At 35.4% G+C, this 16494-nt stretch overlaps 1 protein-coding gene across 4 annotated transcripts in view; it reads right to left on the bottom strand.

Annotated features, from left to right (window-relative positions):
- Positions 1 to 10624: 10624 nt before the first annotated feature.
- Positions 10625 to 16494, bottom strand: part of 14-3-3zeta (tyrosine 3-monooxygenase/tryptophan 5-monooxygenase activation protein zeta) — a 59766-nt gene continuing 53896 nt past the window's right edge. For all 4 annotated transcript variants that reach the window (XM_089094309.1, XM_089094307.1, XM_089094310.1 and 1 more), the window contains exon 7: positions 10625 to 11070. In XM_089094309.1, coding sequence (XP_088950435.1) covers positions 11032 to 11070 — 39 coding nt within the window. In that variant the 3' untranslated portion in view covers positions 10625 to 11031. The remainder of the gene's footprint in view (positions 11071 to 16494) is intronic.

Here is a 16494-nt window from a genome sequence, read left to right as displayed (position 1 = left end):
GACTCTAAGCTAAAACTCTAAACTCTTAGCTAAAACTAAATTAAACTAGAACTCTAAATAAAACTAAGCAAAGACTCTAAGCTAAAAACTCTAAATTCTTAACTAAAACTAAACTAAACTATAGCTCTAATTGAAACTCTAAGTCTAATCTAAAAATCTAAACTAAACTAGAACTTCAAAAAAAAAATCTAAACTAACACTCTAAGCTAAAAACTATAAACTCTTAACTAAAACTAAACTAAACTAGAACTATAACAAAAACTCTAAGATAAGACTCTGAGCTAAAACTCTAAATTCTAAACTAAAACTAAACTAAACTAAAACTCTAAGCTATGTCTCTAGGTTAAAACACTAAACTCTTAACTATAACTAAACTAAACTAGAACTCGAACAAAAACTCTAAGCTAAAACTCCAAACTCTTAAGTAAAACTAAACTAAAATAAAACTCTAAGCTAAGTCTCTAAGGTAAAACTCGGAACTCTTAACTATAACTAAACTAAACTAGAGCTCTAGCAAAAACTCTAAGCTAGGACTCTAAACTAAAATTATAAACTCTTAACTAAAACTAAACCAAACTAGAACTCTAACAAAAACTCTAAACTAAGACTCTAAACTAAAACTCTAAACTCTTAACTAAAACTAAACTAAACTAGAACTCTAATTAAAACTCCAATTCTAAGCTAAAACTCTAAACTAAACTAGAACTTCAACAAAAAAACTCTAAGATAACACAATAATCTAAAAACTCTGAACTATAAACACCCTAATATAGATCTATTAAAAAATATCTAAGCTAGGACCATAAAGCTAAAACTATAATAGAGAAACCAGCAATGAAAAGACACTAGCGACTAAGACTATACTTTAAAACACTAAACTCATTTATATAGATAACTAGAACTCTAACAAAAACTCTAAGCTATGACTCTAAGCTAAAACTCTAAACTCTTAACTATTACTAAACTAAACTAGAACTCTAACAAAAACTATAAGCTAAGACTCTAAGCTAAAACTCTAAACTCTTAACTAGAAGTAAACTAAACTAGAACTCTAACAGAAACTATAAGCTAAGATTCCAAGCTAAAACTCTAAACTCTTAACTAAAACTAAACTGAACTAGAACTCTAACTAAAACTCTAAGCTATGACTCTAAGGTAAAACTCTAAACTCTTAACTATAACTTTACTAAACTATAACTTTAACTAAAACCCCAAGCTATGACTCTAAGCTAAAACTCTAAACTCTGAACTATAACTAAACTAAACTAGAGCTCTAACTAAACTCTAAGCAAAGACTCTAAGGTAAAACTCTAAACTCTTAACTAAAACTAAACTAGAACTCTAACAAAAACTCTAAGCTAAGACTCTAAGCTAATAACTCTAAACTCTTATCTATAACTAAACTAAACTAGAACTCTAACACAAACTATGAGCAAAGACTCTAAGCTAAAACTCTAAACTCATAACTAGAAATAAAATAAACTAGAATTCTAAAAGAAATTTTATGCTAAGACTCAAAGCTAAAAAATCTAGACTCTAATCTATAAGTAAACTAAACTCTAACAAAAACTATAAGCTAAGACTCTAAGCTAAAACTCTAAACTCTTAAATAAAACTCAACGGAACTAGAACTCTAACTAAAACTCTAAGCTATGACTCTACGCTAAAACTCTAAACTCATAACTATAACTTTACTAAAATAGAAGTCTAACAAAAACCTCTAAGCTAAGACTCTAAGGTAAAACTCTAAACTCTTAACTAAAACTAAACTAAACTAGAACTCTAACTAAAACTCTAAGCTAAGACTCTAAGGTAAAACTCTAAACTCTTAACTAAAACTAAACTAGAACTCTAACAAAAACTCTAAGGTAAGACTCTAAGCTAAAACTCGAAAGTCTTAACTATAAATAAACTAAAATACAACTCTAAATAGAAATACAATCTATGACTCTATGGTAAAACTCTAAACTCTTAACTAAAACTAAACTAAACTATATATATAACAAGAACTATAATATATGACTATAAGGTAAAACACCGGACTATTAAATAAAACGAAACTAGTACTCAAGCTAAAACTCTAAGCTAAGACTCTAAGCCAAGAACTCTAAACTCTTAACTAAAACTAAACTAAACTAAAACTCTAAGCTAAGACTCTATGCTAAAACTCTAAACTCTTAACTATTACTAAACTAAACTTCAACTTTAACAAAAACTCTAAGCTAAGACTCTAAGCTATTGGGCCGGGGGCTTCCTTCGGGGTCGGGGTAGGGGGATCAGGGCCCTTTGGGGTTGGGGTATAGGACATCACACCACTGTTTAAATAGAACTTGTGTATTATAACGACCACACTCAAAACCTCTTCTAAAACATCTTCTAAAATCATCTTTTATAATATCTCTAACTGTTTCGCCGAAATAATTCCCTAAAATGTTTAAAACGGTTTCGCCCAAATAATCTCCTAAAAGTAATTTCTGCGTGTTCCTATTGTTTTGGCATTCCTGCGCTGTCACATTTGAAATTTCTAGGAAACCCCTTTTCCCGAGTTAATCTCTTCATCTCATAAATGTTCCTAGCTACACTATTAAGGTTTTGTTAGAATATCAATTTATCTCTCTGACTTATAGATCAGTGAAGCCGTATTTAAAAATAGAATTTCTATCTCTTTAGACTCCCGCATAATTCTAAGATAACAAGTGATGTCATTTCTAATTCCTGACACTAAAGATCAACGAAGCCCTATTTAAAAATAGAATATTAATTTTTCTCTCTGACCCAAAGAACGTTTATCCCTCAGACCTAAGATCAAAGAAGCCATACTTGTTTCTTTATTCCCCTTTTCGTAAATCAATAATTCCCCTAGCGATTATGTAAATCAACTTCTCAGGTTAGGTTAGCCTAAAGATCAAAGAAGCCATGTTTGTTTCTTAATTCCCCCTTCGTGAACCAATAATTCCCCCGCCGATTATGTAAATCAAGTTCTCAGGTTAGGTTAGCCTAAAGATCAAGGAAGCCATGTTTCTTTCTTAATCCCCCTTTGTGAATCAATAATTTCCCCGCCGATTATGTAAATCAATTTCTCAGGTTAGGTTAGCCAAACAACAATGAAGCCATGGTTGTTTCTTAATTCCCCTTTCGTAAATCAATACATTCTCCCCCCACCGATTATGTAAATCAAGTTCTCAGAAATCCATCGCCCCTAGGGACTCTATGCCAAACAACAAAGAAACCATGTTTGTTTCTTAATTCCCCTTTCGTGAATCAATACATTCCCCTAGCGATTATGTAAATCAAGTTCTCGGTAATTCACTTCCCCCTCGAGTACTAGATCAATACATTGCCCCTAACCTGAGAAATTGATTTACATAATCGGCGGGGGACTGTATTGATTCACGAAGGGGGAATTACACATAGAAACAACAAATAAATTGACCTTGGAAAAAGAGGTCATTGACCGATTACGCAATCTTTCTCCCTAGGGACTCTATGCCCATATTAGGTGTACTGACACGAGATACATTCTTTTGATAACCGAATTTTGTACTGTTCGGACCTTTATAATCATTTCTACTTATATTTTCTAAATTCGATTTGTGTTGAATGTTAATAAAAGGTGGGTGTGGAAGAAGCCTCTCCTCAACAAACCTCGAAGTTTTTCCCATTTATTTGTGTTCCATATAGATTATCCCCTCCCCTCAAATAAATTCATACGTATGTGTCTGGTCACCTTCTATATTTTTTTTTCTCATTTTTTAGGGATGATCTTGAAATTAACATTTTGACAACCCACAGGTATGGACTGCATACGGATTTTATTTTGTCAAATAATTAAAAAAAAAAGAAAAACAACCACCCTTCAATAAAATTGTGAACGTGTTAAAATAATTGTATTTTTGTGAGCGAGAAGCCCACTGTTTCTGGTATCCAATCTCCATGCGTTTTTGCTTCTTACCTTCTCCTCCCTTTCATTTTTTGGGAAGGTTTACTTCTGTCATTTACGCAACATATATAGAAAAAAATGTACGTACTCAGTGATATCAACTGGGGGGGGGGGGCAACCAAAAATACCTTTTATTTGTGTTTTCATAGAGAAATTGCAAAATCGAAAAATATGCCCCGCCCAGATTTCAAAAAATAAAGTTTACCCCCGCCCCCCCTTAAGTTTTCGTGAATGAACTAGTGCGTGATGTACTTGTGAATTGAGTACATGTTCGTTTAATGGTACCATGCAGTTTATTTCCTACTTTTGTTAAAGTTTCCGTTAGCATTATCGCCATCAACAAGCCCATGAATTACTACTACTACTACTACTACTACTACTACTAATAACTCACCGCAGCACCAAGCCGCCTGATGCCAACACATCTACGCACGCTCCTCCTCCACCCCAATCTATTCAAAGCCTCCCTTTTTACTTCGCCCATGAAGTTCCCATTTCCTTTAAATCTGTCTTTATGACGCCCTCCCACCCCAGACGAGGACGACCTGCTTTCCGTTTAACCCTAGACGGTTTGCCGAAAAGAACAATCTTCGGCAATCTGTCATTTGTCATCCTTCATCCGCAAAACGTGCCCTAGCCACCTCAACCTTTCTTTCATTATGGTCCTAGAGAGCGGTATTGAACCACATTTTTCGTATAGACTATTGTTTGAAATACGGTCAGTCAGCCGGGTACCCAGAACAATCCTTCAGCAATTTCTCTGGAAAACATCTAGAAAATCTTCATCCGCTTTTCGGAGCTTCCATGCTTCAGAACCATACTTGACCATTGTCATCACTGTAGCTTTCAATATTCTAATCTTGGTTCTCTGACTTGTTTGCTATATTGAACCATATAGCAAATCTTCATCCGCTTTTCGGAGCGTCCATGCTTCAGAACCATATTTGACCACTGTCATCACTGTTGCTTCTAATATTCTAATCTTTGGTTATAGACTTAACTTCATTTTCTTACAAGCTTTTTTTAACTGTCAAAAAACACCCTGAGCCTTAGCTATTCTATTGTTGACATTTTCGCTGACCCCGTCGTCATTAGCGATAGCGCTACCAAGGTAAGTGAAGCTGCCCACTTAATCAATCGTTTTGTCATTCTGTGTCATCCTCTTTCTCGTACTAACTTTAAGTTTTAAAGATGGGATTTTTTTAGCATCAATTTTCAAACCTTTTCTACCACCCTGTACTCGCAAAACCTCTAAAACTTCATTCATTTTGCTCAAACTTTCATCTAGGATGCTTAAATCATCAGCATAATCTAAGTCCAGCAGACTTTTTCCTCCCCATTTGATTCCGTGGTCTCCTATTGCCTTTCCTGTGCTCCTTAAGACAAAGTCCATCAAAATAATCCTTATAAAGGGGGATAGAACACAACCCTGCTTAACTCCTGATTTAATACAAAACCAGCTGCTAAACTCATTTCCTACCTTAACCCCAGCAGTGTTATTCTTGTACATAGCTCTAATCACTTAAATGTATTTGTCTGGTATACCATACAAGGATAAAACCTTTACTAAAGCTCTTCTATCAACAGACTTGAACGCTTGCTCATAATCTATAAAACTAAGGACCAAAGGTGTTTGAAAACTCAGGCACTTCTCAATGATTAGCCTAAGAGTGAAAATTTGGTCGACACATCCTCTACCTTTTCTAAAACCGCACTGTTCTTCTCTTAAAACTTTGTCTACGGCATCTCTTAGTATAAAAAGTATCATGCTACTAAGTAATTTACTACCTACAGAGACCATACTAATGCCTCGATAAATAACACGCTCACTTTTATCACCTTTCTTATAAAGTGGCTTAATTAAGGTTATCCTAAAATCGTTAGGTACTTCCCCTTTTTCAAAAATCATATTCATAATCATCAGTAACTTATTTCTAACCTCAGAGCCACCATATTTAAGAAACTCAATTACCACCCTATCAGCCCATGAATTAGGAAGCAAATTTTCCATTTTATTGATAAAAATAAAAGAAAAAAAAACAACTTGCCTCTTTTTTATATTGCACAGTGTAAAATTCGATTCCAAAGATTTGCAATTGCTGATAACGACAAAGAGAGAGGCTGGTGGATTATTCAAACCACTCCTAAAGTGGTGGTGACCTTTCCTAGGGCCAATCCCTTTTAACCCTCTCCAACACCCCCTTCCCCGATATGCGAATTTGTCTTTTCATACTTGAAAAGTCACCCCCCCCCCCACCTTTAAACTTAGATTTATAAAAAAGGATAAAGCTTTTCAGTGCTCCCTATTCATTTTTCACATTTTTATCCACTACATTTTCCCAGATACTGCTTTATTAAATATGTGGATGTAGGCCTAACAAATTTCATATACACATTGTAATATCGTTCCTTGTTTTAATTAAATAAAAAAAAACAATTTTTATTTAACTGAAAGTAAGGAGCGATATTCAAACTTAAAACGAACAGAAATTATTCTGTTTATTGAAAGGGGCTGTCCCCCCCTCAAAGCCTCGCTCTTTACGCTAAAGTTTTTTATCGTTTTAAAAAATAAAGTTGTGAGACAGAGTCAAACTTTAGCGTAAAGAACGAGGCATTGAAGAGGGGACAGTCCTTTTCATATTCGGAATAATTTCTGTTCCTTCTAAGTTTTAATATCGTTCCTTATTTTCAGTTAAAAAAAACCTGTTTTTTTTTATTTAATTTCTGAATGTTTTTGAATTAACGCAGCTTCGATTTTGGCTCACCGTACATGAATAATTAAAACGAAATTTGCATGTTAATTTTACTTTTTTTTTTGCTAAATGGCTTTCTCGAAATTGTTTTCTGACGTAACTTACAAATTAACTTACGTTACGAACTTCTATATTCGTATATTTTTATTACGTATATTAGGGGGTTCCTCCTAGTCAATAGCTCGCTCTTTATGATAAAGTTTAAATTTCGTTCCATTTTTTTTTAAGAATGACCTCTTAATCACAAAGTCCGTTAATTAGAATAAACAGCTCTGATGAAAGTACAAAAAAAAACTTTAGCGTAAAGAGCAAGGTAATGACTAGGGGGCGAACCCAATCATATACGTAATATTTCTGTTCGTTTTAAATTTTGATGTTGTTCCTTACTTTCAGTTGAAAAATTGTTTTTTTTTTTTATTATTTAATTTCTGATCGTTTTTTTAAATAATGCTGGGAAATCCGGCATCCCCTTCATAGCAAAAATTCCTTCCCCAATGATAACTTCCTCCATGGAAAGATACTCCCACGTAACCCCTGACCCACCCCACCCCACCCCCAACTACAAGACAAAATTTTCTTCTGGCAAAAAATACACAATTCCACATTTTTACAGATACGAGCTTGAAACTTCTATAGTAGGGTTTTCTGATACGCTGAATCTGATGGTGCGATTTTCATTAAAGTTCTGTGACTTTTAGGGGGCATTTCCCCTTTTTTTCGAAAATAAGGCAAATTTTCTCAGGCACGTAACTTTTGATGCGTAAGACTGAACTTGATATAAACTTACATATTTGAAATCAGCATAAGAATCTGATTCTTTTGATGTATCTATTGGTATCAAAATTCTGTTTTTTAGAGTTTCAGTTACTATTGAGCCGGGTCGCTTCTTACTGACAGTTTGATTATCTTACTTACCGTGAACTGTTTGATTACAGATGATCGTCTTCAGTTCACACAAGTGGTGTTAGCTTACTCTAGAAACTTCCCCTAGTCCTATTGGATCTCAGCAATAACGTACTTACAAAGAACCTAAGATAGTCAAGACAAGGTAATTAGCAACCATTTTTCTATTGAGCCGTGTCTTCATTATGGCTTTTACAGGCGTTATCTCTGCTTTTGGCTTTTTCTGGCAGCTTAAGTCTCCTTTCACCCTTTAAAAGGCTGAAAAAAAAATTCGGACGTATTTGAAGTGTTTTTTTTTAACTGTTCGCCGTACTGTACGTTTACGTGGTACATTTCAAGCTGTAAGTAAGGAGCGACTGGACCCAATAGTAACCGAAACTCTAAAAGACAGAATTTTGATAACAATGGGTATATCAAAAGAATACGCTTTTTATGATAATTCTGAATATATGCAATTTATTAAGTGTAATGTTACCCATCGAAAACTAAGAGCCCGAGGAAAATTGCCTGATTTTCGAAAAAGAGGGACCCCCCCCCATAAAAAAGGTTAGGCGATCGTATTGAAAATCACACCATCAGATTAAGCATGTCAGAAAACTCTACTGTAGAGATCTCAAGTTCCTATGTACAAAAAAAGTGGACTTTCATGTTTTTGTCAGAAGAATGATCACGGGTGTGTGTTTATTTGTTGTTGTTTTTTCTGTTTTTACCAGGAGTGGTTGTACCGAAGCAATGGTCCTAGCAGATCGGGAGAGGGCATCGTTCGATCGGAGATCAGAAGTTCAAGTTTCCTTTTTAAGTGATCAAAAAACTGGAGGGCAACTACTCCTCCTCTCATGCCCCTTTTTGTCCAAAGACACCAGATCAAAACTTGCAGCATAGTTAAAAGGTCCAATAACTATGCCTCCAGAGATGAAAGGACCCCTCAGTCCCCGGGGAAAGGGCAGTAAATTATACAATTTGTCTACTCTTCACATGTAGTATTTGTTATTGGAAAATATACGGATGAAAGTTCTTGAGCCGAACTGGCCAGCCATGACAAAAACAAAAAAGAGAGATAAAACTCAATGAAAAGGCAACAAACGAGACTGCGACCAGAAGAGAGAAAAGATAAGAGAGAAAAAGTAAGTAAGAGAGAAAAAGAGAGAGAAAAGAGAAAGATGAAAGACTAAAACATCGCCGTTATTTCGCCTGTATGTAAACTAGGCGTCATCAGCGCAAAAGAAACTAAAATAAACTAAAAACAAATAAAATCACCACCAATATTAATAAATCTACAATTGTCGCAACTGATCCACGTAGGGAACAGAAGCTATTAGAGTTACTTCGATGAAAACCGCAAAGCAACTCAAAGTTGCTCTCAGTTGTTCTCATCGAAGTAATTCTAATAAAAAGGGTGATCGCATAAACTTCGGAGGGGGCTCATTTGATTGCTATTTAGGTTTTAGTGCCCTTTGTGAGATTCAGAGTGATGGGAGGGTGGATACCTCCTCCACACACACCTCGTATTTTCCCGAAATGCATTTGATAGAAATTTTGAAATGGCCATTTGTTAACATAGAAACTTCGAAAAAGGTTCATTCGATTGGAAATTAAAAGAGCTAATGCTCTTTTTGATAGTCGAAAGTGATTGAAGGGCAACTAATCCCCCTCCCACGCCCACCATTTTCCCAAACACATCCAATCAAACTTTGAGATAGCCATTTTGTTCAACGTAAATAAAAGATCTTGAAATTATGTCTTTGAGGTTGACAGCCTCCTAAAGCCCTCAGGGTGAGGTTGTAAGTTATGCCCTGGGGGCATATAATGTTAAAATAGAGAGAGTGGTTCCGCAAACTTCGGAGGGGCTCTTTTAATCGGCAGTTAGAAGTTCTAGTGCCCTTTTTAAGATTCAGAGTTATCATAGGGTGGATACTTCCCTCCCCCATACTTCGTATTTTCGCGAAATGCATGTGATAAAAATTTTGAGATGGCCATTTTTTGTCATAGGAACTTCGAAAACAGTTCATTCGATTGGGAATTGAAAGGACTGGAGCTCTTTTGAATAGTGGAAAACGATAGGAGGGCAACTAACCCCCCTCTCACACCCACCATTTCTCAAAACACATCCAATTAACATTATGAGATAGCCATTTTGTTCAACGTAATTGAAAAGTTCAGAAATTATGTCTTTGAGGATGACAACCCATCCCAGCCCTCAAGGCAGGGGTTTAAGTTATGCCCTGGGGGCATATATGGATTATATAGAAAGGGTGATCGTATAAACTTCGGAAGGGGCTTATTGGATCAGAAAATCGAGAGTGATCGGAGGGTGGATACCCCCCACACCTCGTATTTTCACAAAATGCATCTGATAGAAATTTTGAGATGACCATTTGTTGCCGCAGAAACTTTGAAAAAAGCTCATTTGATTGGAAATTGAAAGGGCTAGTGCCCTTTTTATTAGTCAAAAGTGATTGGAGGGCAACGAGCCCCACCCCACCCACACACATAAATTCCCAAAACACATCTAAACAAAATTTTGAGATAGCCAGTTTGTTCAGCGTAGTTCAAGGTCTAGAAATTATGTCTTTGACAACCCCCATACCTTCTCAAGACCAGAACATAATTTGCACCTTACTGAAAAAAATGGCTGTGGATTGTCAGTTTAGTATACATATACTGATATATATTCCTTAAAGTTTTAATATTTTTTTGTTTATTAAGGTTAAAAAACTTAAAACATTTTAAAAGTATTTTGTCGGATACAAGAATGAAAGAATTAGAATGGCTTTTGAGTCTTCAATGGGAAAGTGAACACAAAACAGATATTTTTTTAAAAAAAAAAAAAAAACAAGGCAAGATAAGCTTGTTCTAAAATAAGATTAATAACTAATAGTTATTATAGTTATTGAACTATAATTAAGAAATTTTTATTTTTTTAGAGTCAACAAAGAGCAAAAACTAATACTTTGAGCTTTCAGTACAGATATCACTTTATAATGCTTAACATATTCAACTAACTAACTTCGGAGACTTAAAAAGACAATTAACGAAAACACCAGTTTTTATTTCTGAGTTCCGAACAAAAGAACAGCAAAAAAAAAAAAGAAAAAAAAAGAAGTATATAATCATCAGTGATAAAAAGCATTGTACGGAAAGCTTGAGGCAAATTAACGCTTCCACTTAATAATTAACAAAAATAATAAAACTTCAATCCATCTATAGAAAAAAGTCAGAACCTGGTGATAAACCAAGATAAGCCTTTTAATAAAACCAATCTCAGTTCCACAGGAAAATATTTTCTGACGTTTTCAAACAATATGACGATTAATCTGGCTATTTGAATGGCTGATCTTTTTCTCACTTGATTCTGTGATTGATTTCGACTTATAGAAAAAACAAGATTGTAAAATTACTTCTTTTTAATTAACACTGGACAATATTAAACAATACTCAGTTGTTCTCTCCTTCCGCTGGCTCATCTCCATCGCCCTAGAAAAGAAACAGGACATTAAGGAAAGCAGAAAAAGAAACCCGTGGATACAAGAAATTTCTAAGTTAGTTAAAGGCCCGCTCACAACGAGATCTTACTAATACCAAGAATTGACTACCGCCAATTTGATCCAATTAAATCTTTCCTAGAATTTTCTGATTGGCTGAAAAACTTATAAAGAAAAAATTCTTATTAGTTCAAATCCGCTAAATTTCGATATCAGTACAATATCATTGTGAATAAGCTTTTAATGAACAGAGGGTATTTTTCACCAGAAACCTTACATTAACTAGACTCCAAAAACATCAAAGAACTCAATGACCCCAAACCCAAAAGGCATCACATATTGAATAGTAGATGTAAATAATAACAATAAAACATTTCTCGCTGTATGTAGTAAGTCTCAACATCAAGTATCCCCATAGGCTAGTAATATTGAACCATCAGTTACATTCAGCAAACATTAAGTCCGAGAAGACACTCACTTCCCGCAACCTGGTGTCCATCTCCGAACCGCTACTTCCTGTGCGTAATTTCTGAAAGTTGGTACCCTCTCGATTAAGTCATATTAGTCATCCTGCCCAGGGTGGATTCAGCTCATTGATCAGATTTATTAAGGACTTGAATGGCGTAAAATTGTTCCGAAGAGAAATTAAGCACGGGAATCGCGTAACATAGCTTGGTATCAATGAGTAAAGTTTTGAATAAATTGGAGTAGAGGAGTAGCGTATGCAGCTGTGTGGAACTCGTCAGTTTCGTGCTGCTGTGAGTAGTCAGTAATAGGGGCGGTATCATAAGGACAGTAAAGACAATCCAGTGATCACCTTTAATGTGATAAGAAAATAATAAAATTATGTACAACTTCTAAGATATTTCAAGATTCAGATATCAAAGCTCAAGAAAATATTATTTTTATCCTTTAACATGGAAAATCTCTATTATATTATCATTATTGTATCATGTATTGCTTGTACAGGCGGTCCAGCCCAACTCAACACTGTTGACATTTCAGTTGTCATTCTCTATTATGGAAAATAATGTAAACAATCAGAACCAGCTTGAGAATGCGTTCCTTAAATTATACCTAAATTGCGACTGGACCAACTTTAAATAGGACATTGAAGGTAAGAAGACAAAGAAAACAAAAAAGCAGCCAGAATGGCTAGCAATATGACTCGGTGTTGGTATTATTCAGTTTTTAACCTTCAAACCCTTTTCACACTAGTGACCTTTGTTAACTTCGAAAAGGGGTGCATCTATGTGAATGAAACTTTTCCAGATTATTTACAACCCTAATTGGAGCCAAGGAAGATGTTTTTTAAGTTCCAAACCCCACCGCTTCCATACTAGTTAAGACTGTAAGTTTCAGTGAGAATATATCAGAAACTTTTTCTAACTAACCGAAAAAAAAAATAAGTCAAGATTGTGACAAATGAAACTCCTACAAGTCAAGATGGGAAAAAGCAGAGGTAGGATAACGTAAACGTCTTCCCTATTCTTAATTTATGTGCAATCTATCCTTTAGACACACTATCAACATTATTCCAAAATAAAAAGTAAAACTTTTGCTCAACAATGTCACTGTATTTTCGTGCTTTCGTCCAACCCTCAAGTTTTTGGTTATAAGATTTGAAAAAAAGAGTCTGCTCCTATTTTCTTTTGGTTGTCATTAACAGCCATTTGAAGCCCCCTCTTTTATTTAGCGTTTTCAAGATAAAACGCAACAGAGAGTACTAAATATGCCCGAAAACACCCAGTATAACCAACAGGACAACTCGGAGCAATTGAAACTTCATTTCCAACGCAAATGAGTTTTATGTTTGGATTCAGGATGCAACTCTGACTAAAGGTATGTTATTTCTTAGCTAGGTCAGTAATTTCACCTCCTCCTAATTTACCAAAGGATTTCCATCTAACCTATTTTAACAGCATTGTCGGACTGTTTACTATCAATGCTCAGAAGTGAAGCTTTGAACCAATAAGACAACATGGAGTAATTAAAGATAGCAAATTATGATTCTTCCAATTAACACAACCTTTTAAAATAATATTATCAATCACCCTTGTACTGGTGTAGTGGAATTACCTGTTCCTACCAATCGTAGGTTTCTAGGTTCATTCCCGCGCGGTGCAAAAGAATATGTTAAGGCTTGGTTAATTTCACAATTTTTTATTATTATTTTTTTTACTAATTTTCAATGCATTATTATTGTAATTAATATCTCAAAGAGTGATCTTTTGCCCTTTGTTTAATAGGGTTATTGCTAATATAAACAAACAACAATTGTGGTTGGTCATTGGATTTATCATACGCAGCGTAATAGCACTGCCTAAGTTAAGAGCGATGTGAACACAATATATTTTTTTTTACCAGGACACTTCATACAGAAAGAGTTGTTTTTTCTCTCGCTTTGTACTAAGTTCTATAAGTCAGGAAGAGAAAGAGCAGAGGTAAGATACCGTAAACGTCTTTCAGGTCCTAATTTAGGTCGCAATCCATTTTTGAAAGTTTCATTAACACACAATCAACATTCTTCCGAATTAGGAAGAAAAATTGTTCCACTATCATTATATATTTTCGTGCCCCCCCCCCCCCATTTTTTGGCTATAAGTTTCGAAAAAAAAGCAGCGTCTAGTCCTATTTTCTTTTTGTTGTCATTTATTGTCATTTAAAGCGCCCCTCTTTTATTGAGCGTTTTCAAGATAAAACGCAACAGGAAGTACTAAAATATGCCCGAAGACAGCACTGCACTGATCCCTTTTGTCCGTATCAGTTATGTGGAAATAAAGTATTTTTATCACGGCGGAAGACACAATAGTGCTTTTTATATATTTTTTGTCTTTTATATGAGGCGAGGGAGTGAAGCTCCTCCTGTCCTCCCCTGGGTACTAACGCTTCATTAAAAGCGAGGGAGTGAAGCGAGGAAGCGAGGGAGTGAAGCTCCTCCTGTCCTCCCCTCGGTACGAACGCTTCAGTAAAAGCGAGGGAGTGAAGCGAGGAAGCGAGGGAGTGAAGCTCCTCCTGTCCTCCCCTGGGTACTAACGCTTCATTAAAAGCGAGGGAGTGAAGCGAGGACGCGAGGGAGTGAAGCTCCTCCTGTCCTCCACTGGGTACTAACTCTTCATTAAAAGCGAGGGAGTGAAGCGAGGAAGCGAGGGAGTGAAGCTCCTCCTGTCCTCCCCTGGGTACTAACGCTTCATTAAAAGCGAGGGAGTGAAGCGAGTACGCGAGGGAGTGAAGCTCCTCCTGTCCTCCCCTGGGTACTAACGCTTCATTAAAACATAGGTCATTCATTTCCTACGCTTTTGTTAGAATAAATTACTTTCTTCCGTGAGACAAAAGTCAAAATAATAAAAATTCGAATGGTCGTAATACTTAAATAAAAGAAGGTAAGAAAAAATAATTGGATGATTTCTTTAATCCATGAAATGAATAAACAAAAAAAAGAATAAATAAATAAAAACCTTGAGACGATGGTTTTCATGGTTAATCTTATTTGGAATGATCCGTGTAAGAAGATGCAAATAAGTTATTTTTTGGCGGGGAGAGGGAGCCCTGGAAGCATATTTACTTCAAAGAAGGTACAAAAGGCACGTCAAAATCAAAACATCCCCATACTTCTAGCCTTGACTATCAACCTCGCACGATTTTTTATGTCAAAACCACAGTTCATACAATTATCCAGTAAGCTTATCGCAGATCATTTCTGGTCATTGTTCTCGGTGCGAACAAAAAGCTCCTCCCACTTCTTTCTGCATTAACGGGTTAGTCTGTTTCCGATTGTTTCCAACAAAGTGCATTATTCGTAATAGCGGGTTTCCACTTGTTTCCGATTAGATCACAGTCTGACTTGTCTACCCGTGAAAAGATCTGATGCCGCCTATGTTTCTATCTGCAAAAACGTTCTCTGGAGCCTTAGTCCCTTGGTCCGCACCTTGGTCCGGGTTTTTATAATGGGTGAGATAGGGAAAGATCATACTGGATAATTATATAAACTGTGGTCAAAACATAGCCACAGTATATAACTATACACCTTCATTTCAGATGTGTTTCTCATTTTAGCCCCAGAGCTGAAACTTAGCCGCGAAGAAAAAAAAATCAATTTCGCTAAAATTTAGGAGACGCACCCTTTTGATTGAAACACGGTGATATCAAAAGGTCTAAGGCTTCGGCAAAACAGAAAATTGCCTGACATACCTCAGACATACACGAATTAGTCATAGCAACAACTTAAAACTCATTAAGTTCATAACCAAAAATAATCGACAATCAGTCAATGAGCTCAGCCTTATACATCATTCATCAAGAATGACATAACCGGTTTTCGAACAAAAATACTCATGCCAATTTTTTTTTTTATAAAGATGCCACCATTTAGCTGCCAGCTTACCATCAGTAACCAAAAATTGCTGCCCCCAGAGGCAGTCAGGTGGAAACCTCTAATAACAGGTGCGGTTTTTGGGAAGTATCAAACGACAGGAAAAAATTGATAATTATAAATATTTGAAAAATCATTTTCTTCCGAATAAGTAATAGAAATATATTAAGCAAATTGAATATACGGTATCATAATATTCATCATCGCGAAGCAACTATTAATCATTTAAAACGAATTATATAATAATTAGTAATAATAAGCCAATTGTATAATAATTAGCAACTAATAGCTAACAACTGTGCAATAGAATTATCTTTGAATATTGTATCCAAACCAAAAAAAATTGATCATAATAATGTAGCAACGTCTCTAGTATTGATTTTTTTTTGCCTCCCTCTTGACACCCTCCCAAGAAATTCCATTCGATTTGGGGACGACCTGCTTTGTGTTTGACCCTAGATGGTTGACAAAAAAGGGCAATATTTGGCAATCTGTCATCCTTCGTCCCCAGAACGTGTCCTAGCCATCTCAACATCTCTCTCATTAGGCCTAGAAAGTGGGATGTAACCAAATTTTGTGTACAGCTTACTGTTTGAAATAAGGTCAGCACCGTTCCTTGATACATATTTGACACTGAGCATGGTCGTTCATTGCAAAGGAAAGTATATTCGTAAATACCGTTCCTAAATTAAATTCTATATCAAATTATTTAAAATCCTGCAGCAATTTTTTTCTCTTTTTTTGCAGTTTGAAAGTCGAAAGAAAGGACAATATACTAACATGTTTAATAAAAAAGGTTTTTTGTTTAATTACCTAGAAGGTAGACACTATGATCCCCTACTAGTATTCTACTTATTATCAAAATACTAGTAAAAGTATTTGATATTCCATTATTTTAAAAAAGTGGGCTATACAGGGAAAAATCCTAGCGCATAAAAGTGAATAAAGGCAAAATACATTAATGTGTAAAAATGTGAACTCTATAACTGAACCGTTATTCCGAGGCCAATTATAAGTAGTGAACATAATGGGATCCCCTACCCC

This window comes from Artemia sp. Qi Xiang Cuo, chromosome 9, assembly GCF_049724085.1.
Source record: "Artemia sp. Qi Xiang Cuo chromosome 9, ASM4972408v1, whole genome shotgun sequence".
Taxonomy (NCBI): domain Eukaryota; kingdom Metazoa; phylum Arthropoda; class Branchiopoda; order Anostraca; family Artemiidae; genus Artemia; species Artemia sp. Qi Xiang Cuo.
The sequence above is the reverse complement of the archived record's forward strand: the minus strand, read 5'-3'. Positions and strand labels throughout refer to the sequence as shown.